Here is a 24,368-nt window from a genome sequence, read left to right as displayed (position 1 = left end):
TGTGTGAGAGAAATTTATTTGTAATCTTTTTTGTAAAATCAAGTTGAGAGGTTGTAAGTGTTGGGATACACTTGGATTAAGAGATTGAGGATAATCACTTATCGTAAAGCTCTATTGACACCTTGGAAGTCAATTGTAAAAGCTACTAAAGCCTTGGAGGCTCGTTTAGTGAAATCTTTGATTACAAAGCGTGGATGTAAATACAGTTGGTCGAACCACGTAAAAATCGCGTGTTTGCTTTCTTCTACCCTATCTCTTTATTTTTCATTACACATTAATTTGTTTATTTTGAATTCGGTTGCTTTGTTTATATTGCATTAAGTTTTAATTGTTTAAATTTTTAGAAACTCAATTCATCCCCCTCTTGTGTTGCTTAGTTAGTATTTCAATGGAAAAACTTGTGTTGCTTAGTTAGTATTTCAATGGAAAAACTGTCAATAAAGCTCAACCTCATTTTTGGTGTGGCCAGTAGTTGGTGGTCATGATTTGGTATCTAATGGTCAGATCTGGTAGATTTGGTAGTAATGAACATGATGGTTACTGTGGATTGGCCGGATTCTCATATGTTTGGTCAAAAAATTGACTTGAAGTGACAACTACGGTGCTTAGCTCGTGGTGAAGATTTCGGTCGTTAATCATATCTAACGTTAGCTGGGATTTGATGTACGACATATGGGGAGTTTGATGATGGTTGAGATTGATAGTGAGAAAGCTGGTTGGTTGTCGTGAAGGTGGGTGAACGACGATGGGTTAAGTAGTGAAAGGTTGCAGGTTTTAAGTATTTTATGGTAGTTACCAGCAGCAGTTGAGGAGAGGTTTGGCAGGGGCTTGGTTAGTGGATGATGGCAGGTATGGTGGCGGTAGTGGCGAGTCGTAACGGTTGCTAGTTATGATGGCGGTTAGGTTTTTCAAATTTGAGGATTTTTTTGTCTTTTTTATTTTCACATATCATAATTTTTAGATTTTTCATTTATTACCTAATAAGTCACATTCTCCTCTAGCATAAAGAGTTTTCCTTACTTGCATTCTCTACATATGACCTTGTTTTCCTTGTTCTTCACAACAACCCATTAGTATAAAAAATAATAGAACACTAAAGATCATCAATAAGTTGCCCAATAGATAACAAACTGTTTTTTAGTTTTGGAGCAATAAGAATATTCTGAAGGCATAAATTACTGAGAGATGTTTTTAAAGAGGCACAACCCACATGTGTTATGGATAATGCCAAAATTTTAGACCTTTCTACGATGAAATTTTAATTTCATCACTAAATGGGTATCGCTAAGTGGGTATTTTTAGGGACGAAAATATTATTTCATTATTGAAAATGTTCATTTAAAAATTTAAAGCAGTTAATTTGCTGCAAAAGTTTTAGATTTTTAGCGATGAAATTAAAATTTTGTTGCTAAACATATACCTTTACCAACAATTTTCATTTCATCGTTGAACAACATGAAAATTTCAAAATTAAAGGCTAATTATTTTTCGCCAAAATTAAGTTTTGGTTAGAAATTTTAAGTTTCATTGCTAAGAACTTCAATTCTCTATTTATATATCATTTATTTTTATTTTTTTTTCACTCTTTTTTATTCTCTCATTCTCTTACTTCTAAAAGAGAAAAGAAGTAGAGATTGAATTAAAGAATGAGAATTGCATATTAGAGATGAGAGAAAAGAAGTAGAGATTGAATTAAAATTTATTTATGCTTATCTTATTTGTTGTAAATTATATTACTATTATGTTTAGAAGTTAACTAATTATTAACTTCTAATAATTAGTTAACTAGAATTTAAAAAAAATACTAATAATATTTGAGCACCATTTGGCCACCGGCATGGCACCACCACTGGTTAGTGGAGGTGACCAGGCTTTGCCGACTTTCCCTCACCCCACTAGTGACCTTCCTCTAGCCAAGCAGCCACCATCTCAACCACATGCACGTTCGAACCGTAAGCCACGCAAACGGTCTAGATGTAAAATCCAGCCCTTGGACCCACCGACAGCTATTGGGTGATTTCTATTGCAATAGAAATTTATATTCATTTGTAAAAAAATTCTTTCAAAACAATAGATATTAAATTTTGTAATTATTTTTGCTTTTTCATCAATAATAATAATTCTTTTTAAATTAATTTAGTGTTAGAAATTATAATAATTCTCTTGTTATCATAATGGGGTTAATTATCATTGCAATTTAGTGATAAAATGATAATATTTTAACAATAGTAATAATAATTAAATTTTAGAAAAATAATATTTTTTAGCGACAAAATAATATTTGTTGCTAAAAACAGTTTTAGCAACCATTAGTATTTTGTCACTAAAAATAATTTTGGCGACGAATAGTATTTCATTGCTAAAAGTGTTGTTAGCAACAAATACTATTTTGTTGCTAAAAGTGTTCTTGGCAACGACATATTATTTCATCACTAGAAATATTTTAGCGAGCATTCACAGCATAAAATACTCCCTTTGCTACGAATTTAGTGATAAGATTTCATCGCCTTTACCTTTTTTGCAATGAAAGTAATTCCGTCATTAAAACATTGAACAACAAAATTTGAGAATTCGTTGCCAAAAACTTAAGTCGACGCTGCTATTATGACGAAAAAGCAAGGAAACTTTTTTCGTCACTATAACCTTTAGTGATGAAAATTGTATGTTTTAGCAACGTGTTTTTTTTTTTTTTTTTTTTTGCGAAAGCCCTTTTTTGTTGTAATGTGCTAAAGCTGAACAAAACGCTAAATTGGTCTCAAGCTTGTGTACTATATTCTTCAGTAATTTGGTTGAAGAAAGTCTATTGTGCTTGTTCTAAGGTTCTTGCTTGCAATGTGAATCTTGTCAGCAGAGTATTGCTTCTTATTTGTGTTAATTTATGAATTACAATCAACAAATCGCTTACTTGTAACTACTGAATATCCTTATGAAAAATTAATCACATAAAATCATTTTACAGTCAAATCGATTTTAAATTTGATAAATGGGTTGTTTGTAAAGTATGCATTTGGATATGTCCTATAGACCTACTGTTGTTGATTGGAAATTTTTGAAACAAATATACAAAAAAATGATTGCTTAGTTATAGTATTGATTTTGGAATTTGTATTTTTTATGGTAACTACGTTGAGTATTGTCCAACAAATTATTTATCAATGATTGATAATATGAACTCACAACTTAATAACATCAAGAATTAAATTATAATCAAATTGTTGTAAGTTGTTTACCAATGTCAGTAGTTAACGATTTTACAATTCAAACAGTTTTGAACTCGCCTCATTGAAAAAACAGCTACACCTTTTTAATCTTGAACTACTAAGGTTTAGTTTTGGTATAGTTGGTATAAAGGGATAAAGTTGTCTTTTTTGCTTTGTCAGTAACTCCAAATCCCAATTTTGATTGGTTGATGAAAAGTACAACTAACTTTGTATTGAAATGAAATAATATATAGACAAAAGCTTTTTTGAACTATATAACTTCAATTTCAAAATGCCATTTAGAATAACAAAAAGAACAAAATTGATCCTAGAACAGTGTCTGCATCAATTTCCACTTAGTAGATTAGAATTTCATTGAATTCGAATTGAGAATGTCTTATAAATAATTTTTCCTGATTGGCTCAATAAAGTCATGAAAAAGATTTGATTTATTTATCTCCTCTCTTATATTAGGAGGTCTGGGAGTGGTGTTATCTACCAACCCAATTTATTTTACCTTTTCCTTGGAATTGGTTCTTATTTATATATTATTATTCAATATTATATCAAACTCTCATTTTGTAGCTACGGCGCAACTCTTTATTTACTTGGGAGCTGTAAATGTTTTAATTTTATTTGCTGTAATGTTTATGAACCGCTCATACTATCCGAAAGATTTTCATTTGAATCTTTGGACTATTGGCAATGGTCTTACTTCCTTATTTTGTACAATTTTTTTTTTTGGGTTAATCACTATTATTCTAAATACATTGTGGTGTGTGATTATTTGGAATGTACGAGCCAACCAGATTATTAAACAAGATTTGATAAGTAATAGTCTACAAATTGGAATTCATTTAGCAACAAACTTCTTTCTTCCATTTGAACTCATTTTAATAATTCTTTTATTTGCTTTGATAGGTGCAATCACCGTGGTGCATCAACAAAAAATCTTTATAACTAGGAACAACAATTGCAAATTCTACTTTTTTTATATGTCATCATATTCATTTCCCTTAAATTCTTTTAAAGTATAGTTGAATACTATTCAAGAATTAATGGAAAATCAAAATCAATTTTTTTTTTATTTGATACATTACCAAACAGATTTTTTGTTCCCTGCCGGATCTATTTTAAACAATCAAATCACTTGCATAGCCCTCCAGAATGAACTATAATTATAATTATTAATTCAAATATCCAATAGACCCATGTTATAATATACGTAAATTTTGTCACCAATTAAATAAAATTAAGGCTAATTTCAAAAAAAAATCATGATTATAATAAAATGTTTTTGAAAAATGACAAACAAGTTAATGTAATGATGTGAACAACCTCTAAACCAAGGTGAGGAAATATGATTTAGCCTCTCAAGAAAAGGCAACACCAATAAACAGAAGAAAAAGGTTGTATTAGACAGACCCAATCACTCAACTTCCAAGAAAAGCTTTAATTGATTTCTCATCATCAAAGTCGCTCTCCTGTCGAGCGGAAAAGAATGATTACACCAAAAAAAGGGAGATATGCTAGTTGCTCAGAAGACAATTTTTTTAAAAAAATAACAATAATAATCAAGACAAAGACAGATTTTGGTTGAAATGAAAACAGCATTTGCTTTTTATTTTTTTATTTTTTATGAATTTATATGTGGGTCAGCTAATTTGCTTTCATTTTCAAGCTGTCCAATTTCAATGCCAGTTCACTTCATCAAGATTTAGCTTATTAGATGAAGATCTCTTACAAAAATTTAAAATTAAGCTACAAGTAAAATTTCCTTTTTAAATTGTTCAACTAGAGCAGATTTGATTTGATACATATAGAATTATAAGATATCATACTTTTGATTTTGTTTACGTGCACCTTAAGGATCTCGTGAAGACTTTTAAAAGTTGATTGTCTAGAAAATTTAGAAAATTGGTTCCTTTCAATCTAATCAAAATTTTTATCTTTCGTGGAGACTAAATAAAAATCTATATAACATATTGTTAGTAATCATGCACTACAAAGATCTTAAGATGTAGGACATGTAATTATACAAGTCAGCTAACTATAAATGAGAGTAACTTGTGTAACAGAGACCAAAATATAGTATATAATTTCTAATATTTTCTTTTTAACGATAAAATCTCATTTGCAAATCATAAATTTATTCAATATTACGACCTGCTAAAAGTAATAACCCATTCGTATACGAGTGAGATTTTTATTGTTTGAACATTAAAATTTGTAACATAGAATATTAAATTTGTGAAATACCATCTTCATAACTTATTTATGACTTTTTTAGTCTCCAGAAGTCTAATTGAACAAATTTTAAATAGTTATATTAAATTAACAATCTTAAATTTTATAGAGGAATTGTTAGTTTTATACTGTGAATGGACTACTGGCACCCCTCTAAATATCTCTTAACACCCTTTTTCTTAATTAACCCCACTAAAATATTTTTAAAAATTATAAAATTCTTTTAACACCTTCATCAATGACAAAATACTCTCAAGTAAAACTTATTGTATAAATATCATTCTCTAACTTTTATTATTAAACTCCATTTCAACAATCGGGTCTCTTCCATTTAAAAGAAAAAAAACATGGGTTGTCATTCTCTCTATTATAGTCATCGGTAGTAAATTCCTCACCCAAAAATTAGATAACAAAGCAACCTTTTTAATTTCTAAAATGAAAAAAATTATTTAACTTTTGCGTGGTGATTTAATTAGAAATTATCCTATTATATAATTTTAATAAAAGTTAAAATTGTAAAATAATTAAAATTATTTTAAGAGGTATTTAGGGAGTGCCAATAGTCCCACTCTTATGTTTTATATTTTAAGTTTTAGATTACAAAAATCACTTGTTAATTAATTCCAACACCCTAATTAATTGTATCTTAACCAAATCCATCTTGTCAAAATTGACCAATTAATGGCACTATAATTATAATTTGCATGGAAAGTTCAAAGCTATAGTAACGGAGCATTAATTAGTTAGTGGCACTATATATACTTCGTATTTAGATTTCTTTGTTATCTTGAACCACGCAATTAGAAGCATTATAAATTCGTGGCACTTGAGTGGGAAAAGAAATCTCCCCACTACATTTTTTCTTCTTCTTCTCTAGATTATGATGATTTTTTTTTTGGTTTTTTTTTTAAAGTAAAATTGTTGCCCTTGTAGCCATTGAAAAAGCTTTATCTCCAGCAAATCTTTTGCATTTTTCCATAGAGATTCTGTAAAGTTGTGATAGTAAATGACTAATCATTATAGTCGTGAAACAATGATGAAAAAGTAAGAGAAAGACAGGAGGGAGAGATTCCTAAGTTTGCTTTACTAAACATATTTTTATATTTTTCCAAAAGAAGCGTCTTCAAAGTCTTTGCCCTTGGGGTGCCTGCCTTAATTTGTCTGATCTTTGCTTGTTTAGTTGCTATTGTTCACTATGGAAGTTGATGAAAGTCACTGTCGAGACGCCTTAGCATCATTTTCTTGACAGGTTTTGCTCTCTTCATTTGATTCCACAATCTCATAATTTCTGCGCGGCGTGCATATATATATATATATATATATATATGAGTAATTATTTGGTGTGAGTTTTCGCAGAGTTTTCATATTTTATTAAAGTGCAGAAAATTATTACACCATATAGTGTAATAGGTATTACGCTATTCCACCATACGGTGTCATAGCATTTTCACACTTTTATAAAGTGTGGAAAAATTGTTACGCTATATAGTGTAATATCATATGCATGCATACATCCATACAAAGCAATGTTCTAATAAGGAATCTCATATTTTATTAAAATTAAGAATTTTTTAAAAGATAATAAAAGTAAACACTCTAATACTTTACAAGATTAAATACATTATATTATGATGTGTAATTTTTTTATCTTCTAATTTATCTTTATTTTAATAAAATAAGGGATTCTTTATTAGATAATGAGTCTATATCAAAAATATAAATTTCATATGGACACAAAAAAAAAAAAAACAAGAACTCCTAGATACTTGAAGATAAAAAGCAATGCATTGAAATATGTGGTCTTCTTATCTTTTAACTGCATCCACATTATATTTCATATTTTAGCGCCTATTTGTGATGAAGTTAAAGTCCAAGAAAGCTATTAAACCATGTAGTTTAATAGCACAATGGCATTATACTATTAAACCGTATAATTTAATAACTTTCCCGACTTTAGTTTATATATATAGGAAAATTTTTCAATTTAGGATTTTAAAATGTGAAAAAAATTTGGTTCCGGAAAGTTTTAAAACCGCGTGGTTTTAAAACTTAATTTCATAATGTTTTAAAACTCTACGATTTTAAATATTCTCGGACTTTTCTGCATTTTAAAATTTTAAAACAGAAAACTACTATCAATAAAAAGATGAATATTATCACAAAATTTAGAAAAAGGGCTTCGTCACTGATAATTTGATATCAATATCATGTCGGTGGCTTTTGTATAATTGCCAAAACCCAAATTGTGATATGTCATATGTTTACCTCAATCATTGTTTAATCTTTTGTAAGGGAAAACTGATTATTCACAATTTGAATAGATATAATTCTTTATAAACTGCAAACTTAGGTGTCAGTATAAATTATGCAGGGACTGGCCCAAACTACGGCCCGAGATAATTTGTGGCACGACTTGATTCGTCAACTCGACAGGATTAATGAATAAGAATTATAAGTTTGAGTTGACATAAATTATGTACATCACTTGTCCGCTAATCTCGTCAGGTTTGAGTTTCCAACAAGCGAACTCATAAATGATAAAATTAATTATTTGATTAATCTTATTATTGTTTTTCTTGTTTACTGATAGCGTTCGGTTCGAATTTAACAAAGTATCACTGGTATATGTTTTTTATGCTTTCGTTAGAATCACCACTATCCAACTTTGAGGATTTATTAGGCCCACGATTGATAGCCCAATCCAAGTCCATGACCAAGATGGACTATAAAAGTAATAGAAGCCCTTGTTGCCCAAGACCACAATGGCTAAAGACGAAAGTAACAAAATGCAGATAGCTGCAATGTCGCATACTACTCGCATTACCAATAATAAATATTAGGGTCACCCTATGTTACGTTAAGTGTAACATACACGCACTCACAACAACAGTAACAAGTCCCATTATTAGCACTGTTGTTGTGAGTGTGTGTATGTTACACTCAACGTAACATAGCAGTGACCTAAATATTAATATGGGCCACGACTTATAGTGCTTAATGTTTATCATCATTAGGGACTATGGTTAATCGACATGTATTCATAAATTGGACCCCGAACTGACTTATCATCATTAGGGACTATGGTTAATCGACATGTATTCACAAATTGGACCCCGAACTGACCTGTTTCTTTTAAACATACAAAGCCATTATCGATTCCGAAAGCAAAGAAAAGTCAAAATTTACTAGTTATTTCGGCTACGTGTTGCAACATTTAACTCACATGAAAAAATACAATAGTTTAAAAATAAGAATATATATATATATGTGTGTGTGCGCCCACAAAAGCTCATGAATACCCTACTTTAACAATCTACTTTCTAAAACCCACGGATTAAATATCATTTGATATCAGAGCAAGCATCTCGCCGACTCCGAGCATGCATGGGGATAGTTACTGGTGTGGTTTCTTGACCTATGTTGCGGATAGCACAACCAAGGGAGGATTGTTACCTTCAAGGAAAAAAAAAAAAAAAAAGAAAGGGCATTTGGTGATATGGTTCGCCATTGTGGACTTCGCCTGTAAAACGTGATGGAATGTTAGAATACAATATGCTAATAGGGGGAAAATGCAATAATCTAAATTTTAATATAAATTATAATGTAATTGGGAATATAAGCTTGCAGACATCCATCCTTCACAAACTAGATTTTAAGAGTAAGTTTGACCTTACTAATTGAATTTTAAGAGCGAGTATTACTTTTTAAGTTTTTATTTATTGTTATCAGAGCAGGCAACATATAAAGTATAAAAAATCACTATAAGTGTTTCGAGACAATCTAAATTGAAATATATTTTTATGGGCACCCTTTTCATACAAGTTAGTTCATAAAAATTAAATTCTACCTATAAGTACTTATCAAAAGTGTAAATTTTTAGGTTATCCTCTTGAAAAATGATACTATTCAAAAATTCACAAACTATTATAAATTTCAACTTAGTTTTATTTTTGTTTTAAAAAAAAAAAGGACAGATTGATGAAAGTATTTTTATTTTTTTAAAAAAGATAAATTAAAATTTACGATAATTCAAAATATTTTAAAAATTGTTGTATTACAAGGGGCGATCCGAAATTAACTCCCATCAAATTTCTATTATAAATCGGTAATGTATTAATCAAGATATTTAATTTTGAATTAATGAAAATTCGAGAGCAATAATTGGGGGGCTGTATGAATCCGGCACGTAAGCTTTAGCGAATACAGGTGGCGTTAAATTGCGCGGTCCAAGATTTCAACAAACTTTTTCAAGTATGGGTCCACATGTGGGGCCCACCATCTGGCAATTGTCTATTTGGTTGGTATTCAATTGTCCTGATTCCGCAGCCGGACACGTGCCTATTTCACGCATGCTTTTCGTGTCAACCAGGCACCAGCCGCTCTCAGCTAAAGCAAAATATCTGGTACATCCCGCACTACAGGTACTTCTGTACTCTAACCGTTTGTGTGCGTACGCGTAGCGGGCAAAATATGATGTTCTAGGATTCTCTAAAGTTCGGCGCGGAAATGGATTGACTTGAGAAAACAGGTGAGTGACTGGGAGACAGGGCCAGTACAAATAGTATTTCTAAACGCGCGAGAGTGGGCAAGAAAGCTGCCGAATATGAGCGGATGAAGAGTGTTCTGTCGTTTGGCTCACGTGGCTAACGTCCACTGAAAGGACGTGTCACTTGACGGTAAAGCGTAGTCGACTCGTCCGTTGGCTGCCACCGAAGACCGAAACGAAATTTAAGCTATTAAGAAATCATGGAAATGACCATGTTATCCTCTAGCTCTTTTTGTCAAGAAAATTATACTGAAATTTTGCCGATTTTATTTTTAATTAACATACGCTCACTACTGAAGATCGAATTTCAAATTTAAGTTGCCACTCGTTACCAGTAAAGCTAGATCTCGGTATTATATCTTTGATGGGTCCAGCTATCTTGCGTCATGGGTTTGGTACCCCAGTTCTCTGTCTCTTAGCAAATGATCCTTTAGATTGTGAACAAAGATAGTTAACGGCTGAGATTTAACAGTTAAAAAATGGGTAACCGGCTGAAGCTGTAATACCAGTAAAACGAAAACAAAAAAGATAATTCAATCCAAATTCGCAGAGCTCTCTCTTTCTCTCTCTCTCTCTCTCTTCGTGAATACTCTTGTATTTCATCCACAATTGACTGTCACAGTTCTTCAAGCAAAATCGGCTATTGCGTTGAGAGAGAAAGTTGTTGTTGCATCTCGACTTCGTGTGCTATTACTATTGCGTCTTTGCTCTGTTGCTGCTGTAATTGAGAATCGACGGCTGCTGCTGGTGCTGCCGCTTCGTCTCTGCTCTGATTCAGCTAGTGGTGGTGGCGCTGCATCTATGTGAGGGTGGCGCCAACTTGAGTTCTGAGTTTGCAAAAGTGGGCAGCTTGCTTTGCTAATTTGGGGCTGGGGTTTTTCCTTTTCTCATCCCTTTACTTAATGATTTTAAAAAAATAAAAATAAAAACCGCACGATATGACGGGTTCAGTTCCAATTTGGATCACATTAAGTCCGGTTCATTATTGTGAAATCGTAATAAACAAATAAATTGGGGGCTGAAAAATCTGGTCGGAATTTCAATTTGTATTAATTATTGACTTTTTGACTTTCTTTCCAATAAAATTAAGCTATGTTCAAGTGTTTGTATTTTGGTAAATTTTGCTGCATCTATTTTGTTCATGTGATTGTTAATTTGTTTTGTTTTTCTGGGTCTTGTTCATATAATTGCTAATTTATTTTGTTTTTCTGAGTTTTGTTCGTATGATTGTTAATTGATTTTGTTTATTCTTTTCATTATTTCCTATAATTTCATTTCTCGTTGGGATAAATTCAAGAATTATGATTTATGAGTCCAAATTGTTTGAATGTATGATATGTGAGGGTCCTGCCTACAATTACTTTGGGTTAGTGTGCAGCTGTAGGTTCTGTGGAGGGTAAGGTAAAATAGTTTATGAATAAATTGAAGAATTGGTGATATAGGTAGTTACGACTGAAATTGTAGAAGAGTTTTCTTCAATTTCTACCCAACGAGTAAATGTGATATTTACAATCTCATTAAATGAAAGAGTAAGACAACTTTGCTATTCAATATGTGTTTCATTAATTCACTTCGGTATTGAAACCCTGAAACTTTACTAACACACAAATTAATTAATTGATATAAGTTCTATTTTTTAATGCAACACCTTATGTCATCAACTTACATAACCATAACAAAAATCTTCAGTTACAAGATAATGTCCCATAATATAGAATATCCAACAATAAAACATGGCAAGAGGAACGCTGGCAACCTCAACTCCATACATCAGTTTGTTATTTGTTTAAACACATAAGTTGTAAAAATATTTTCAACTTACTACATGTGTTTTTTTACTAACCAGTTGTTCTCCCCCAGGTGACCGGACATAAACTCTATTTAATTTTTTACATATTTTATATTTTAAAATTTTGATTTATTGTAAACAAATAAGGGAGTTTGACACAATAAATTCTTAATATCTTAATATAAGGTATGACAAAATGGTATTTTCATTTATTGTAGACAAATTAAATTTAGGCACAATAAATACTTAATCCATCATAAAATTAAAGGAAAATAATGATAATTTATATAATTAATTTTTTCGGCAATAAATCTAAATAAAAAATGGCAAAAAGAATTTATTAAATTTTATGTCCTACTAAGAGTGGATCCATAACCCTAACTATTTCAATTTTTCAATTTAATTCAAATTAAGTTGCATAAGTTTTATTTTCATTTTTAGCAAAAGTAAAATAAACAAATAAATTTTTTTTTTTATATATCGACCTCGGACTCACTGAACTATAATATAACAAGACACTTTTATAGTTAAGAGTTAAAAGTTTACTTTTAAGTTGTGTCACCTAGAAGACTCTTTGTGTGTTACTATATTAAGAGAATTATATGCTTTCTACTTAATAAATTAAGATTTACAATAAAACATACTGACTAAAAGGGATGTATATATACAACACAAGTTCTTTCAAACACTAAAATTATTGTTTTTTATTTCACACTTATTACTTTAAACTCTTATATGAAACAAATAGGGACTACTAAATAACATGTCAGATAATTTTATTACTTCTTTAATTATTACAATTTAATTCGAGCTTCTTCTGTAACAAACTATACAACTCATACTTTCTATTACTTACAACAAATAAAATAGAGTATCGAATATATTTTTCTCTTTCTTTTTCATTGTTTTAACTTATCCTTCATCTCAATTAAGCCATTATTTCTTGGTTGACGATTTACTATTTTTAAATTTATTGTTGTTATTATTACGCAAATTATCATCATCATCATCAATATTTTAATATTATTCTTTAAATAATTTTTTTATTATTATTATTGTTCAAAATTAGCAATGACACGGCCTATTATTTAAACTACAAGAATAAAATTAAATTTATTTATTATTTCAAACCTCAGGGTTAAAGGGGAATTTTCTCCTTTTTTCCCGCCAATTACTTTCGCAGTGCATTACCTTCTCTTGGACCCTCTCTTCCAAATATTTTTGTCACTTTTTTAAAAATAGAATTTCGATCCTGCCCTAACCCAGAGTTGCACGCTTCCACCAACTTGTTTTCAACCAATAGTTGAATCTACCTGTTTGCTGTTAGTTTCAATGCATGTCTTCTTAACAAATGTTGGACCCATTACATGCATACTTTTATCAAAATCTTCTTTCCTTGTAGGTTACCGGCCCATGACCTTTTTGTCCGGTTACCTCCAATTGTCTTTGTGTCACTTTTGCAGCCGTTAGATGATATCTAAAGGCTCATTCACTATAAGACAAACGACTGGGATACCAAACCCCTGACGCAAATTAGTTATACCCATCTTTGATAATAAGAAAAATTAAAGAAAATTTTACTTTTTTCAGAAAGTTAATATTATAGTGTAATATAATTAATTTTCTCGAAAAATCCTTAAAAAGAATCCTAAAAATGAAATACTTATTAAATTTTATTTGATTTAGTTTTATCGATCTCTCCCACAATAAGAACTTAGAAAAGGGCCATGGTACCTACATCTTTATAGAGTTGAAAAATAAAACATTGAAACCTACTTCTTTTGTAGAAGTTGAAAATGAGAGTGACATGAGTTGGCTTCCAACTAAAAGTTTTTTATTTAGGATCTCATCTATAGGAATTTTTCTATTCTTTTTTTTTTCCCCTAGACTCAAGCCCTCCATGTGAATCAATAACTACTAGGAAAAAAATATGAATGATGATTCTATGATTCAAGCATTTTACCTAATTTATTTTAGCTATATGTGTTTATATATGTATATATAACGCACAAAATTATACAAATAATGACTAAAAGATAAATGTTCTACAATTTTGAATAATTAAGCGATAAGTTTTTGTTGCAACGTTCTACTCTAACATAGTATGGAATTATTCGCTTTTAGTTCGTATGTTGAGAGATTTTGATAATACTCACCCTTGTGTATTATATAATCCTTTCTCAATGGATACTTAATCTCATGTGCAGTCATGGCTTATGTCTACTACGCCCAAATAGGATTTCACAGCTCCTCTATGTTTGACTCTGACACCATTTGTAGCAATTCGTTCTCATATTTAAAAAAAAAATACAATTACAAATTTTTTACACCAATTGTGATTGAATTATTCAAATTTCAAATAACTTAGGACAACACAGCAGCCCTAAACGCACCCTTAATTATGTATCTCATTGATATATTTCACTTGAATTTTGATATATGTATTAAAACTCATAATCACTTAATTATCACTTTGGACTACCTAAATGTGATCCGTTCATAAGATTTTGGCTTAGTCGATTGAACATACACTAACAAAGTACAACAATTAATAGAAATAATTTTTGTTAATGAATTTTACCATTTTCAATAAGCTATTTCAGTAAAAGGGTAAAAATCTTTTATACACAAGTAAATTGATATTTTCCTTTCCAAATACATTTTAGAAAAAAACTCAAAGCTCAAATATTGAAAGATTATAGAAAACTCTTTCTACTACTCTACATATAGTGTTAAATTAATTAAAATAGTTTCAAGTGGCTTAAGAATTCTGTATCTTTTTTTCTCTGTTTGTTCTCAAGAATCTTACGTGATTAATTAGTTTATAAACAATTGTTTGATTATTACAATAAATTGAGTGTTGTGCGCGTAAACTTTGTTTACAAATGACAAAGTACAGGAATACTTTCATTTGTTTTAATATTAAAAAAAAAAAACCATCATGGAAGACAGTGTTAGGCCAATATCATCGTCATGCATGTAATTTGCAATGACATTATGATAATATCTATAAATAATATCGTTTTATTTCATATAACTTATGATTGACAAAATGATATTTTATTTTATTGTGCGACTTAACGTTTTTGCAATAATTAGATATTGAGACGAAATGATAATTTAAGGTGATATCAGTTTTAAGGTTTTGTTTTAATTAATTTTATGATCACTATTTTGATCTCGTATACTTAATCTCATCATATTTAAGTTAGATTAAGGAATTTGTTAGACTTATTGTTAAAATAGTTTTTTTTTTATCTTATATACATGCAAACATCGAGTAATGATTATTTATTGTGCACATTCTACTTGCATCTTTTTTCATTACTTGCACATTTTTATATATTTATAATATGTATGCTTTTCAAAAGGAAATGAATGATAATGATTATAGTGGCGTGATTCCATGAATGGTCTACATTGAAACGGTGGGTACTACTTTTATCTCATGGGATTTGACTCTTAAAAGTCTGCTTTCGGAGTAGCAAAACTAAAAGTTTATTATTTATGAATTTTTAAACACATTAATGATAAAAATAAAAATAAAAATAGGTGGTGGACTCTCTACAAATTAATATTCCCAATTCATTAATTCATTTTCTAAACATCATATGATAGATAAATAACTTGGACTAATTAATGTGATGTCAATTGTATTCAAACAGTTTTTATTAATGCGATGTAAATTGTGTTCAATCAGTTTTATTTAGCAATCATCCGAATTTAAATTTACTTTTTTATTAATTAAAGCAAAGTTTAAATAATATTATATAAAATATTCTCATTCAAGCATTACCCCCTTAGAGTGGCTTGTGATTTTTTTTTCACCTAACAACGCTATTACAACCAAAGATACCAAACCTGCTTTTAGACTTTACCCAACTAATAAATTAAAGGACTCATTCCAAAGTACAACTAATTAAATAAAACGAAAACTTAAAAGGTCTAAACTCTAAATGACGCTTGAATCCCCCAAGCTTAATACAATACCAATTAAGTCCATTATGTGTTACACTATGTTGCCACAAATGTTTTAACATATTGGTTAACATAAAAAGATAAGAGTAATAATATAATCACAAATTCTTATATAAATTTATGTGTGTACAAACTGATTTGACATTAATTTATTAGTTGAATGAAAATATAAAATAATAAAAATAAGTCATATGAGCCCAAAGATATTTAATTCAATTAATTTTATCATATCACATCAGTTTGTATAAAATAAATTTATATATGAGTTTGTGGTGATATTATTACTCAAAGGATAATAATAAAATAGTAATGTTATAGTAACAAACTCTTATACAAACTTATCTTAAACAAATTGACGCGACATGATTAAATTAGTTGAATTAAATATCTCTTAGCTCACGTAATTTATTTTTATTATTTTATATTTTCATTCAACCAATGAATTAATGTCACATCAATTTGTACAAGATGGGTTTGTATAAGAGTTTGTAATTGTATTATCACTCATAATAAAAATAAGAGATATAGGTGATCATAAAATTAAATAAAAAATAATAATTTATGATGCAAGTGTAACTGGATAAGGAGATAAATTTATTTTTAATACATATCCCAATTGATTATAACAATTCTTTACACCCTCGGTCGGTCATTTAAATTTGAGTAATAATTTAAGGTAAGAGTCGATTTTTAGTGGATAACAAATTGAGATTTCTTATCTCCTGACAAATCTTACAAATCTTTAAAAGCAAAGTAAGGAGGTAATATTTGTATTTTTCAGAAAAAAAAAATGAATAAGAGGACAAAATTGTCCTTAGAACAACGTCAGGTGGGTTAAAGTGTCATTAAACCAAAACCCCGAAGGTCATAAACGTAAATTAATATCAGTCCAGGAGCATAAAGTCAAACAGGAAACTAGAAAACGTACCGTTTGGCCGAAAGCTTACGTGTCAAGAACCTGGATAAATAAAGCAATACAAAATACAGAGATTATAAGTTCCATTAAACACAAAACAACACGCTTCGTTACGACTTTGTTTCATCATATTCAAAATAAAGCTGAGAAGGGAAAAAAAAAAAACACAACACGAAGAAGCTTTTAATTCTTTTAATAATTTCTTGAACCATATTTAACTTTTTTTAATTTTTATTATTTTGTAAATAAAAAAAGAAATAGGAATTTGGAGATATTCATTGAAGAGTAGTGATGATGATGGAGTCGTCGGAGGGGGTGAGACCGGCGGCGGGGGTAGCGATGGAATTTTCCGTGAGTGACGAGAAGGCGGCTGAGACGACGTCGTTTTCGTCGGCAACGGCAACGAGAGTGCCTAGGAGGCTAAGGAAGAGGCTTCTGGCTGAGTGTAGTAGGTCTCCGTGTACTGTTGAGGAAATCGAAGCGAAGCTCCGCCACGCCGATCTTCGCAGACAGGTTTTCATATTCAATTTCACCTTTATTTTTTTTAGAAAAAATTATTTATTTATTCTGGAGGAATTTAATTTTTTTCCAAAAAGAAATTTTGAAGGTTTTAATTGCTAATTAATTATTTGCAGTGATCAATTCTTTGATATTCATAATTAGGAATTAAAGTTTTGAAACTCGAAGAATATCAAGCAAGTGATCAGGTTGAAATTAGAAAAATTTAATATCTAAACTTTTAAACTTATGATTTTAAAAAATAAAAATAAAAGTCTTTCTTGTGAAGGTGTGTTACTGTTGTGTTAGGTGAATTTTGCTTTGCACCTTTTTTCTGATTACTCTTTAGCACATGGGTGTCTTTCTCTATGAAAACTTGAGGTTGAATATTTTTAAATACTCTCTTGACATGTGCTTAGTTCTCCAAGTATTAAGAAATTCTCATTTTGTGTTTATTTTGTGTTCTCTTTGTTATTATCTTATAATAATTGTATTTAACTTTGGCTTTAAAAAAAAATTAAATTTTATACCATTATTTATTAATTTGTCATTTCCTTTCTGTAGCAATTCTATGAGAAGTTGTCAAGCAAGGCCCGGCCGAAGCCAAGAAGTCCCCCACGGTCTTCATCTAATGAGGAAGACCTTGGTCAGCGCCTTGAAGCAAAGCTTCAGGCAGCCCAGCAGAAAAGGTAAAATCTTTATATCATATGGTCTCTCGGAATACGAATATAGTCGTCTCACTCTTCCTGATTACATGCTTGAAGTTAAAGAGGGCCATTGGTAGTTGAAATACTGATCATGGTTTTGATAAGTCTGGTTTTAGGATGAAGCCAGTCTACAGTTTTCTAGATGTTTTCCTGTTTGATAATGTGGAACCCCCACATGGCATCATTCCTTGTCAAAGCCTTATCTGATTTGTGTTTTATTGATCATCCCACTTTACTAATGCGCCATGATATGGTTTGTGGGTTTATGATGCCTAATTCTTTTCCTTCAATACTCTTTGGTGGTCCACATTCCCTTGAATGTCTCCTTTTTAATTCTTACAAAGGCTTTTAATATGGATCAGATCACTCACACAGAAAAGCAAGGACTAAGCTAAAAGACAAGAAAAACACAATATCCTTTGGCTTTAGCAAGTTACTAATAAATTTTGACTTTTGAAGTTGCTCCCAGTTATTGATACAATTGTTTTGCCAAAAAAATGTAACTACTTGTTAGGATGGCAATTAAAAAATTCCACCACAATAATTGTTGCTGCAACAACTTTTCTTCTTTGGAAAACCTTTTTCCTTTTTCTTCTTTGGGAAATTATCAGCCATATATTTTTAAATGACACTAGTATCAAACGTGTTACAACACTTTTCAAGTGTATCACTCGTATACCCTAATTTGACAAAACACTTCTACCGTCCACCAATACGTTAACTGCCGTTTGCGAGCGCTGACATCATACGGGTAATCTAGTTTTTTTTAAAAAAATGACATGTCATCTCATTTACCTAGTAAAAAACGATATGTCATATGATATATTTTGATAAAAATGACATGTCATCCCATTTATCGGATAATTGTTAATAATTGCTAAAAAAAAAGCTACTTTACAACCGAATCTACTCCTCCAAAATTTAACCTAAATTATTGAAGATCTACTCCTCCAAGCTCCAACTTGAATTTTTTATGGTATAATATGTATAATTGTAAATAATATGTTGTTAATAATTTTTTATGGTATAAGATGAATATTTTTTATGGATAATTGTTAATAATATGTACCATTAATAATTCATATTTTTTTAATAAAAAATGTATTGTTAATAACAAAATAAAAAAATTGTGTATTGAAAATTTACATTAATTTTCAAGGTAAATTTGTCTTTTTACCTCATTTTGAGTTTAAAGGGTAAAATAGTCATTTTGCTCAAATTTTGTTAAGTTCTTAACGGTAGTAAATGAAAAGGTGGACGCCAGAACTCTTTTGTCAACTTAGGGTATACGAGTGATATAAGTGAAAAGTGTTGTAGCACGTTTGATACTGGTGTCATTTAAGGGTATATGGCTGATAATTTCCCTTCTTCTTTTTTCATAAATTTTTTTAAATATTAAAATATATATTGGATTGAGTTTACAGGACAACTAACTATTGAGTCTGCAGGCTGAGCATTTTGGCTAAGGCTCAAAAGCGCCTAGCTAGGTTGGATGAGTTACGGCAAGCAGCTAAAACTGGGGTTGAAATGCGTTTCGAGAAGGAACGTGAAATGCTTGGCTCAAAAGTGGAATCAAGGGTTCAGAAGGCAGAGGCAAATAGGATGCTTATCCTCAAGGCTTACAGCCAGAGAAGGGACAAACTAAAAGAGAGGTCATCTCAATCGTTATTGCGAAGGATGACTCGTGAAAGTAAGTATAAGGAGCGTGTGCGTGCTGCCATTCACCAAAAGAGATTAGCTGCCGAGAAGAAGCGATTGGGACTGTTGGAAGCTGAAAAGAAGAAGGCACGTGCGAGGATGTTGCAAGTTCGGCGTGTAGCTAAGTTTGTTTCTCATCAGCGTGAGGTTGAGAGGAGGAAGATGAGGGAGCAGTTGGAAGATCGACTGCAAAGGGTATGCTTGCTTTCTTTTTTCAGTTAATTTACTTTTTGTTTCAAATATTGCATCAATGAAAACCAAATCCCCTCCCCACTCATGTGAGCGGGGTTCAAACCCCAAAATGTACCACCCTGAGTGGTTTTGCCAGATGAACATACTAACATGCAGAGCTTTCTGTATGTTTGAATCATATATTCATTTTTAATTTTGTCACTTTTGACAGCTACTTGGCTACTTTGCATATTTGATGTTTTGAATAATTTATATCAGGCAAAGAGGCAAAGAGCAGAATATCTGAGGCAGAGAGCAAGGCTACATACTGTTCGAATAAATTGGAATAGGATGGACAAGCAGGCTGATGTCCTTTCCAGAAAATTAGCAAGGTAGCTGAATTTGTATTTCCTTTTTGATAGCTTCACAGATTTGTTGCTTTCTGTCATTCTGTGTATTAAATCTTTGCTGACCTTAACCAGCCATAAGTTCTGTACAGTATCAAAGTTTGCGATGGCTTAGTAATTGTTTATTGTATGTGATGAGTTTGTCATATCTCTCTATATCTGGGATAAACTCGCGTGTGTAATTGTGTTGTTTCATACATTTTCTTCCCCCACCCCCCCCCCCCCCCTCTCTGAGTATCAAGATATGATCTCAAGCCCAACATTATTTGCTTTTATCAGGTGTTGGAGACAATTCCTTAAGCACAGGAGAAGTACCTTGGAGTTGGCTAGATCTTATGATGCCTTAAAAATTAATGAAATTTCTGTTAAGTCACTGCCATTTGAGCAACTGGCTCTTCTGATTGAATCTACAGCTACCCTTCAAACAGCGAAAACTCTGCTTGAACGGCTTGAGAGTCGCTTTAAAATCTTTAGGGCTGTTGATGCAGCTAGCAATCATTCATCTTGTTTGGATAGCATTGATCACCTTCTTAAAAGAGTCGCATCTCCAAAGAAAAGGCCTACTCCTAGAACACCTCTTAGGAGCAGAGAGGCAAAGAAAGTAAGTTCTTCTAGGGAGGCAGGTAGAACTCCGGCTAAATTATCAAGGTATCCAGTGAGAGTAGTCCTTTGTGCTTACATGATACTGGGTCATCCAGATGCCGTTTTCAGTGGGCAAGGTGAGCGTGAGATTGCTCTAGCGAAGTCCGCTGAAGAATTTATTGGACAGTTTGAGTTATTGATAAAGGTTATATTGGAGGGTCCCATCCAGAGTTCTGATGAAGAGTCTGACTCTTTGCCAAAACGCTGGACCATCAGGTCTCAGCTTGCTGCATTTGATAAAGCATGGTGCTCCTACTTGAATTGCTTTGTGATGTGGAAAGTTAAGGATGCCAAGTCATTGGAAGATGATTTGGTGAGAGCAGCATGCCAGCTGGAACTCTCGATGATTCATAAGTGCAAGATGACTGCAGAAGGAGATAATGGTGCTCTTACTCATGATTTGAAGGCTATCCAGAAACAGGTCTATAGCTATAGCCCTCTTATTGATACTCTTTCTAGAGAGATCTACAAGCATGCATGAGATAAATAGGTTCTAGCAACCCAACAAAGTAAAATGAAGAGAGCTACTAACTTGATTTAGAATTGCATCATTTTCACCAAGTCTTTTCTGCTTTTATCTCCTTCGATTCATAGTAAACCTAGAGTTACTTTATTGATTTCTGATTGGATATTCCTTTTTATCAAGAGGAGGAGCAGTTTTTTAATTAATCTTTCAATTAATAACAATAATAAGTACAATACACTATTGATTTGTTTTCTATCGTTTTTGGTCAGCTGCTGACCCAAAAGCATTTTCATAGGCATTTATATCCTGAAATTTTACTTGATGCAGGTAACAGAGGATCAAAAACTTCTAAGAGAAAAAGTCCAACACCTTAGTGGAGATGCTGGGATAGAGCGGATGGAATGTGCGTTATCTGAAACCAGATCTAAGTACTTTGAAGCGAAGGAAAATGGAAGCCCAATAGGGTCGCCAATCACAAACTTCTTATCTACCAGTCCACCTAGTTCCTCAGCTGCTTCTGCATCTGTTACTAGCTTGGATCATAAAAGTAACCAAACTAAGGGTGCTGAGAGGCCAAAACATGTTGTTCGGTCCTTATTTAGGGAGGAAAATCCATCTGTAACCAAAAGAATTGATTCCTCTGCTTCTGGGACCAGCTCTGTCAGTGGTCAATTGGCTTCATCTGTTGAAAGGCGGTCTGTTAAAGAGAATGAAGTGATTATCAATGAATATGTCCACAATCAGCACTATGCTGCTTTTGATATATTCACTGTCAATAATGAAAAACCAAACATTATCAAGGTTAGTGAATTCTCACAGTAGGAAAGTTTATTTGTGGGCAGTCACTGAATTGTGCCTGTGAAATTGGGACATGAAAATTGTTTAAATTGCATTGATGACAAGTTTAAAAGGTTATGTTTATCTTTTCTTCACTTAACAGGCTAAGATTAGAGAAACAATGGAGAAGGCTTTTTGGGATGGTATTGCAGAATCTGTGAAACAAGGTGAACACAACTATGACCGAATTATTCAACTTGTGAGGGAAGTGAGGGATGAAATTTGTGGGATGGCTCCCCAAAGCTGGAAAGAAGAGATTACCGAAGCTATTGATCCAGAAATTCTTTCTCAGGTGGTAATCATAACTGCTTGTACCACTGCCGCTTTCTCATACACTGTGATATTGAATCTGTTAAATTTCCTGTAGGTGCTGAGTTCAGGTAGCCTGGATATTGACTACCTTGGAAGGATTCTAGAGTTTGCATTGACCACTTTGCAGAAACTTTCCGCCCCTGCTAATGATGATGATATGAAGGCTAATCACCAGAGGTTGTTGAAAGAGTTAGCTGAGATATGTCAGATCAGAGATGAATCGAACTATTCACATGTCAATGCAATGATCAAGGGTTTGCGCTTTGTTCTTGAGCAGATTCGAGTGAGTATTCATTCCTCTTTTTCGCTGTTTTCTCTTCCTTTTTTCATGCATAGACTTGTCCTGGTAGATTGGTCTCTCATGCATGATGCTAGTAAGCTTCGTTAGTTTTCTTCAGAAAGCACACATCAACTTTCCAAGTTTTACTTTTAAAACAATAAAATGCGCACAGTGGTGGGTCATGCACTCCTTTTGCATCCTTTTTCAAATATTATAACATGGAATGATTTTTTCCAGGCTCTTCAGCAAGAGATAATCAGGGCACGTATGAGAATGATGGAGCCTTTTTTGAAAGGGCCTGCTGGTTTGGAGTATCTTAGAAAAGGTTTTGCTGACCGTTATGGACCTCCTTCTGACGCGCACACCTCTCTACCGGTGACTTTGCAGTGGCTTTCATCTATTCGGACTTGCAAAGATTATGAATGGGAAGAACACAAGAGTTCTCTCTCAGCTCTGGTGAGCCAGGAAACATCGTCTGGGTTGCCCCTGCCTTCTACCACCCTTAGAACTGGTGGAAGCTTTCGAGTTAAAACAAGTGGAAACCAAATCACATCATCTCACACTTCTGATGTGTCAAACATTACAGGTGAGGATGCAGATATTAACCTTGTTTACATTTCTGACTTTTGAGTTATTATGTCATGAAAGATTGCAATTGCTGTTCTAAATTTTCTCGATCTTCTGTTTTTGGATCAGTTAATCAGCAGCCAGAATGCAAGGGTGAAAGACTTGATTTGATGGTGAGGCTTGGCCTGTTGAAGTTAGTAAGTGCAATAACCGGAATAACGGAAGAAGCTTTGCCTGAAACTTTAATGCTTAATCTCCCGAGGTTGAGGGCTGTGCAGGCTCAAATTCAAAAGATGATCGTAATTTCCAACAGGTGAGTTCTTTCCACATAGTGTATCTCTGACCTCCTTATCCACTTTGATGAACGAGCTACTTTATTGATCACTTACTAATACTGAAGGATTTCAATTCCAGCATTCTTGTATGTCGACAAACCCTCCTAGGTGAGCGGGTGGTGGCCAGTCCTACAGACATGGAAGATGTAGTATCAAAGTGCACTGAAAGACTCTTGGAGCTCTTAGATCATGCTGAAGACGCAGGTATTGAAGAAATCGTTGAAACAATCAGCAGATTTTCAAGTGAGGATGAGGAGTCGGTCAACCTTGACAAGCTTCAACTAAGAAAGGCAGTAATGGCCAGGATGTTGAGAAAGAGTCTGCAAGCTGGAGACCCGATATTTGAAAGGGTATCCCGAGCTGTATATTTGGCTGCAAGAGGGCTTGTGCTTGGGGGAACTGGTCCAAAAGGAAGGAAACTGGCTGAATTGGCCCTCAGGAAGGTCGGAGCTGCTACCCTGATTGAGAAGGTGGTGGAAGCAGCGGAAGTGCTGGTGGTTGCAGCTAATGTTTCAGTCAGTGTCCATGGACCATGGTATACAAATCTGACCGAAAAGATGTGAAAAATGTGTGAATTTGTGAAGAGCAAGTAGTTATGAAAAGATAATAATAATACACAGTTTGTACATAGTAGTAATGTGTTCAGAGCTCTGTATTTAACTCTTAGCCATTGATGTCTGTAAATTGAACAAATATTGATTAATTACTTGTGCAAATCTGCTTCTTTTTATGTAAATTTAGACTAAATAAAAGTCGGTTAATGATTTGATTA

At 32.3% G+C, this 24,368-nt stretch overlaps 2 protein-coding genes across 2 annotated transcripts; both read left to right on the top strand.

Annotated features, from left to right (window-relative positions):
- The first annotated feature begins 1,837 nt into the window (after positions 1-1,837).
- On the top strand, positions 1,838-10,800 carry LOC127902221 (NAD(P)H-quinone oxidoreductase subunit 6, chloroplastic-like). Its single transcript, XM_052441049.1, has 3 exons — positions 1,838-2,013; positions 3,643-4,175; positions 10,616-10,800. The coding sequence occupies exons 1-3, from the start codon at positions 1,838-1,840 to the stop codon at positions 10,798-10,800; spliced, it is 894 nt and encodes a 297-aa protein (XP_052297009.1).
- A 5,957-nt stretch (positions 10,801-16,757) lies between these two features.
- Positions 16,758-24,368, top strand: LOC102611268 (uncharacterized). The gene is made up of 11 exons (XM_006470957.4): positions 16,758-17,189; positions 17,739-17,863; positions 19,330-19,774; positions 20,030-20,142; positions 20,437-21,220; positions 21,593-22,066; positions 22,206-22,394; positions 22,470-22,697; positions 22,932-23,280; positions 23,391-23,574; positions 23,676-24,368. Exons 1-11 carry the CDS (start codon positions 16,968-16,970, stop codon positions 24,157-24,159), a joined length of 3,597 nt encoding a protein of 1,198 aa, XP_006471020.2. The 5' UTR covers positions 16,758-16,967; the 3' UTR covers positions 24,160-24,368.

This window comes from Citrus sinensis, chromosome 5, assembly GCF_022201045.2.
Source record: "Citrus sinensis cultivar Valencia sweet orange chromosome 5, DVS_A1.0, whole genome shotgun sequence".
NCBI lineage: Eukaryota > Viridiplantae > Streptophyta > Magnoliopsida > Sapindales > Rutaceae > Citrus > Citrus sinensis.
Note: the sequence above shows the minus strand (reverse complement) of the source record. Positions and strands in the feature narration are given on the sequence as shown.

Bases quoted from the DNA above. Each gene is read 5' to 3' on its own strand.
- LOC127902221 (XM_052441049.1), top strand. From the start codon at position 1,838: ATGGCACCACCACTGGTTAGTGGAGGTGACCAGGCTTTGCCGACTTTC. The intron at 2,014-3,642 runs GTGATTTCTATT...GTCATGAAAAAG, and splicing joins GACCCACCGACAGCTATTGG to ATTTGATTTATTTATCTCCT. The intron at 4,176-10,615 runs GCAAATTCTACT...TGACTGTCACAG, and splicing joins TATAACTAGGAACAACAATT to TTCTTCAAGCAAAATCGGCT.
- LOC102611268 (XM_006470957.4), top strand. From the start codon at position 16,968: ATGATGATGGAGTCGTCGGAGGGGGTGAGACCGGCGGCGGGGGTAGCG. The intron at 17,864-19,329 runs GTAAAATCTTTA...TTGAGTCTGCAG, and splicing joins CAGGCAGCCCAGCAGAAAAG to GCTGAGCATTTTGGCTAAGG. The intron at 21,221-21,592 runs GTCTATAGCTAT...TACTTGATGCAG, and splicing joins TGAAGGCTATCCAGAAACAG to GTAACAGAGGATCAAAAACT.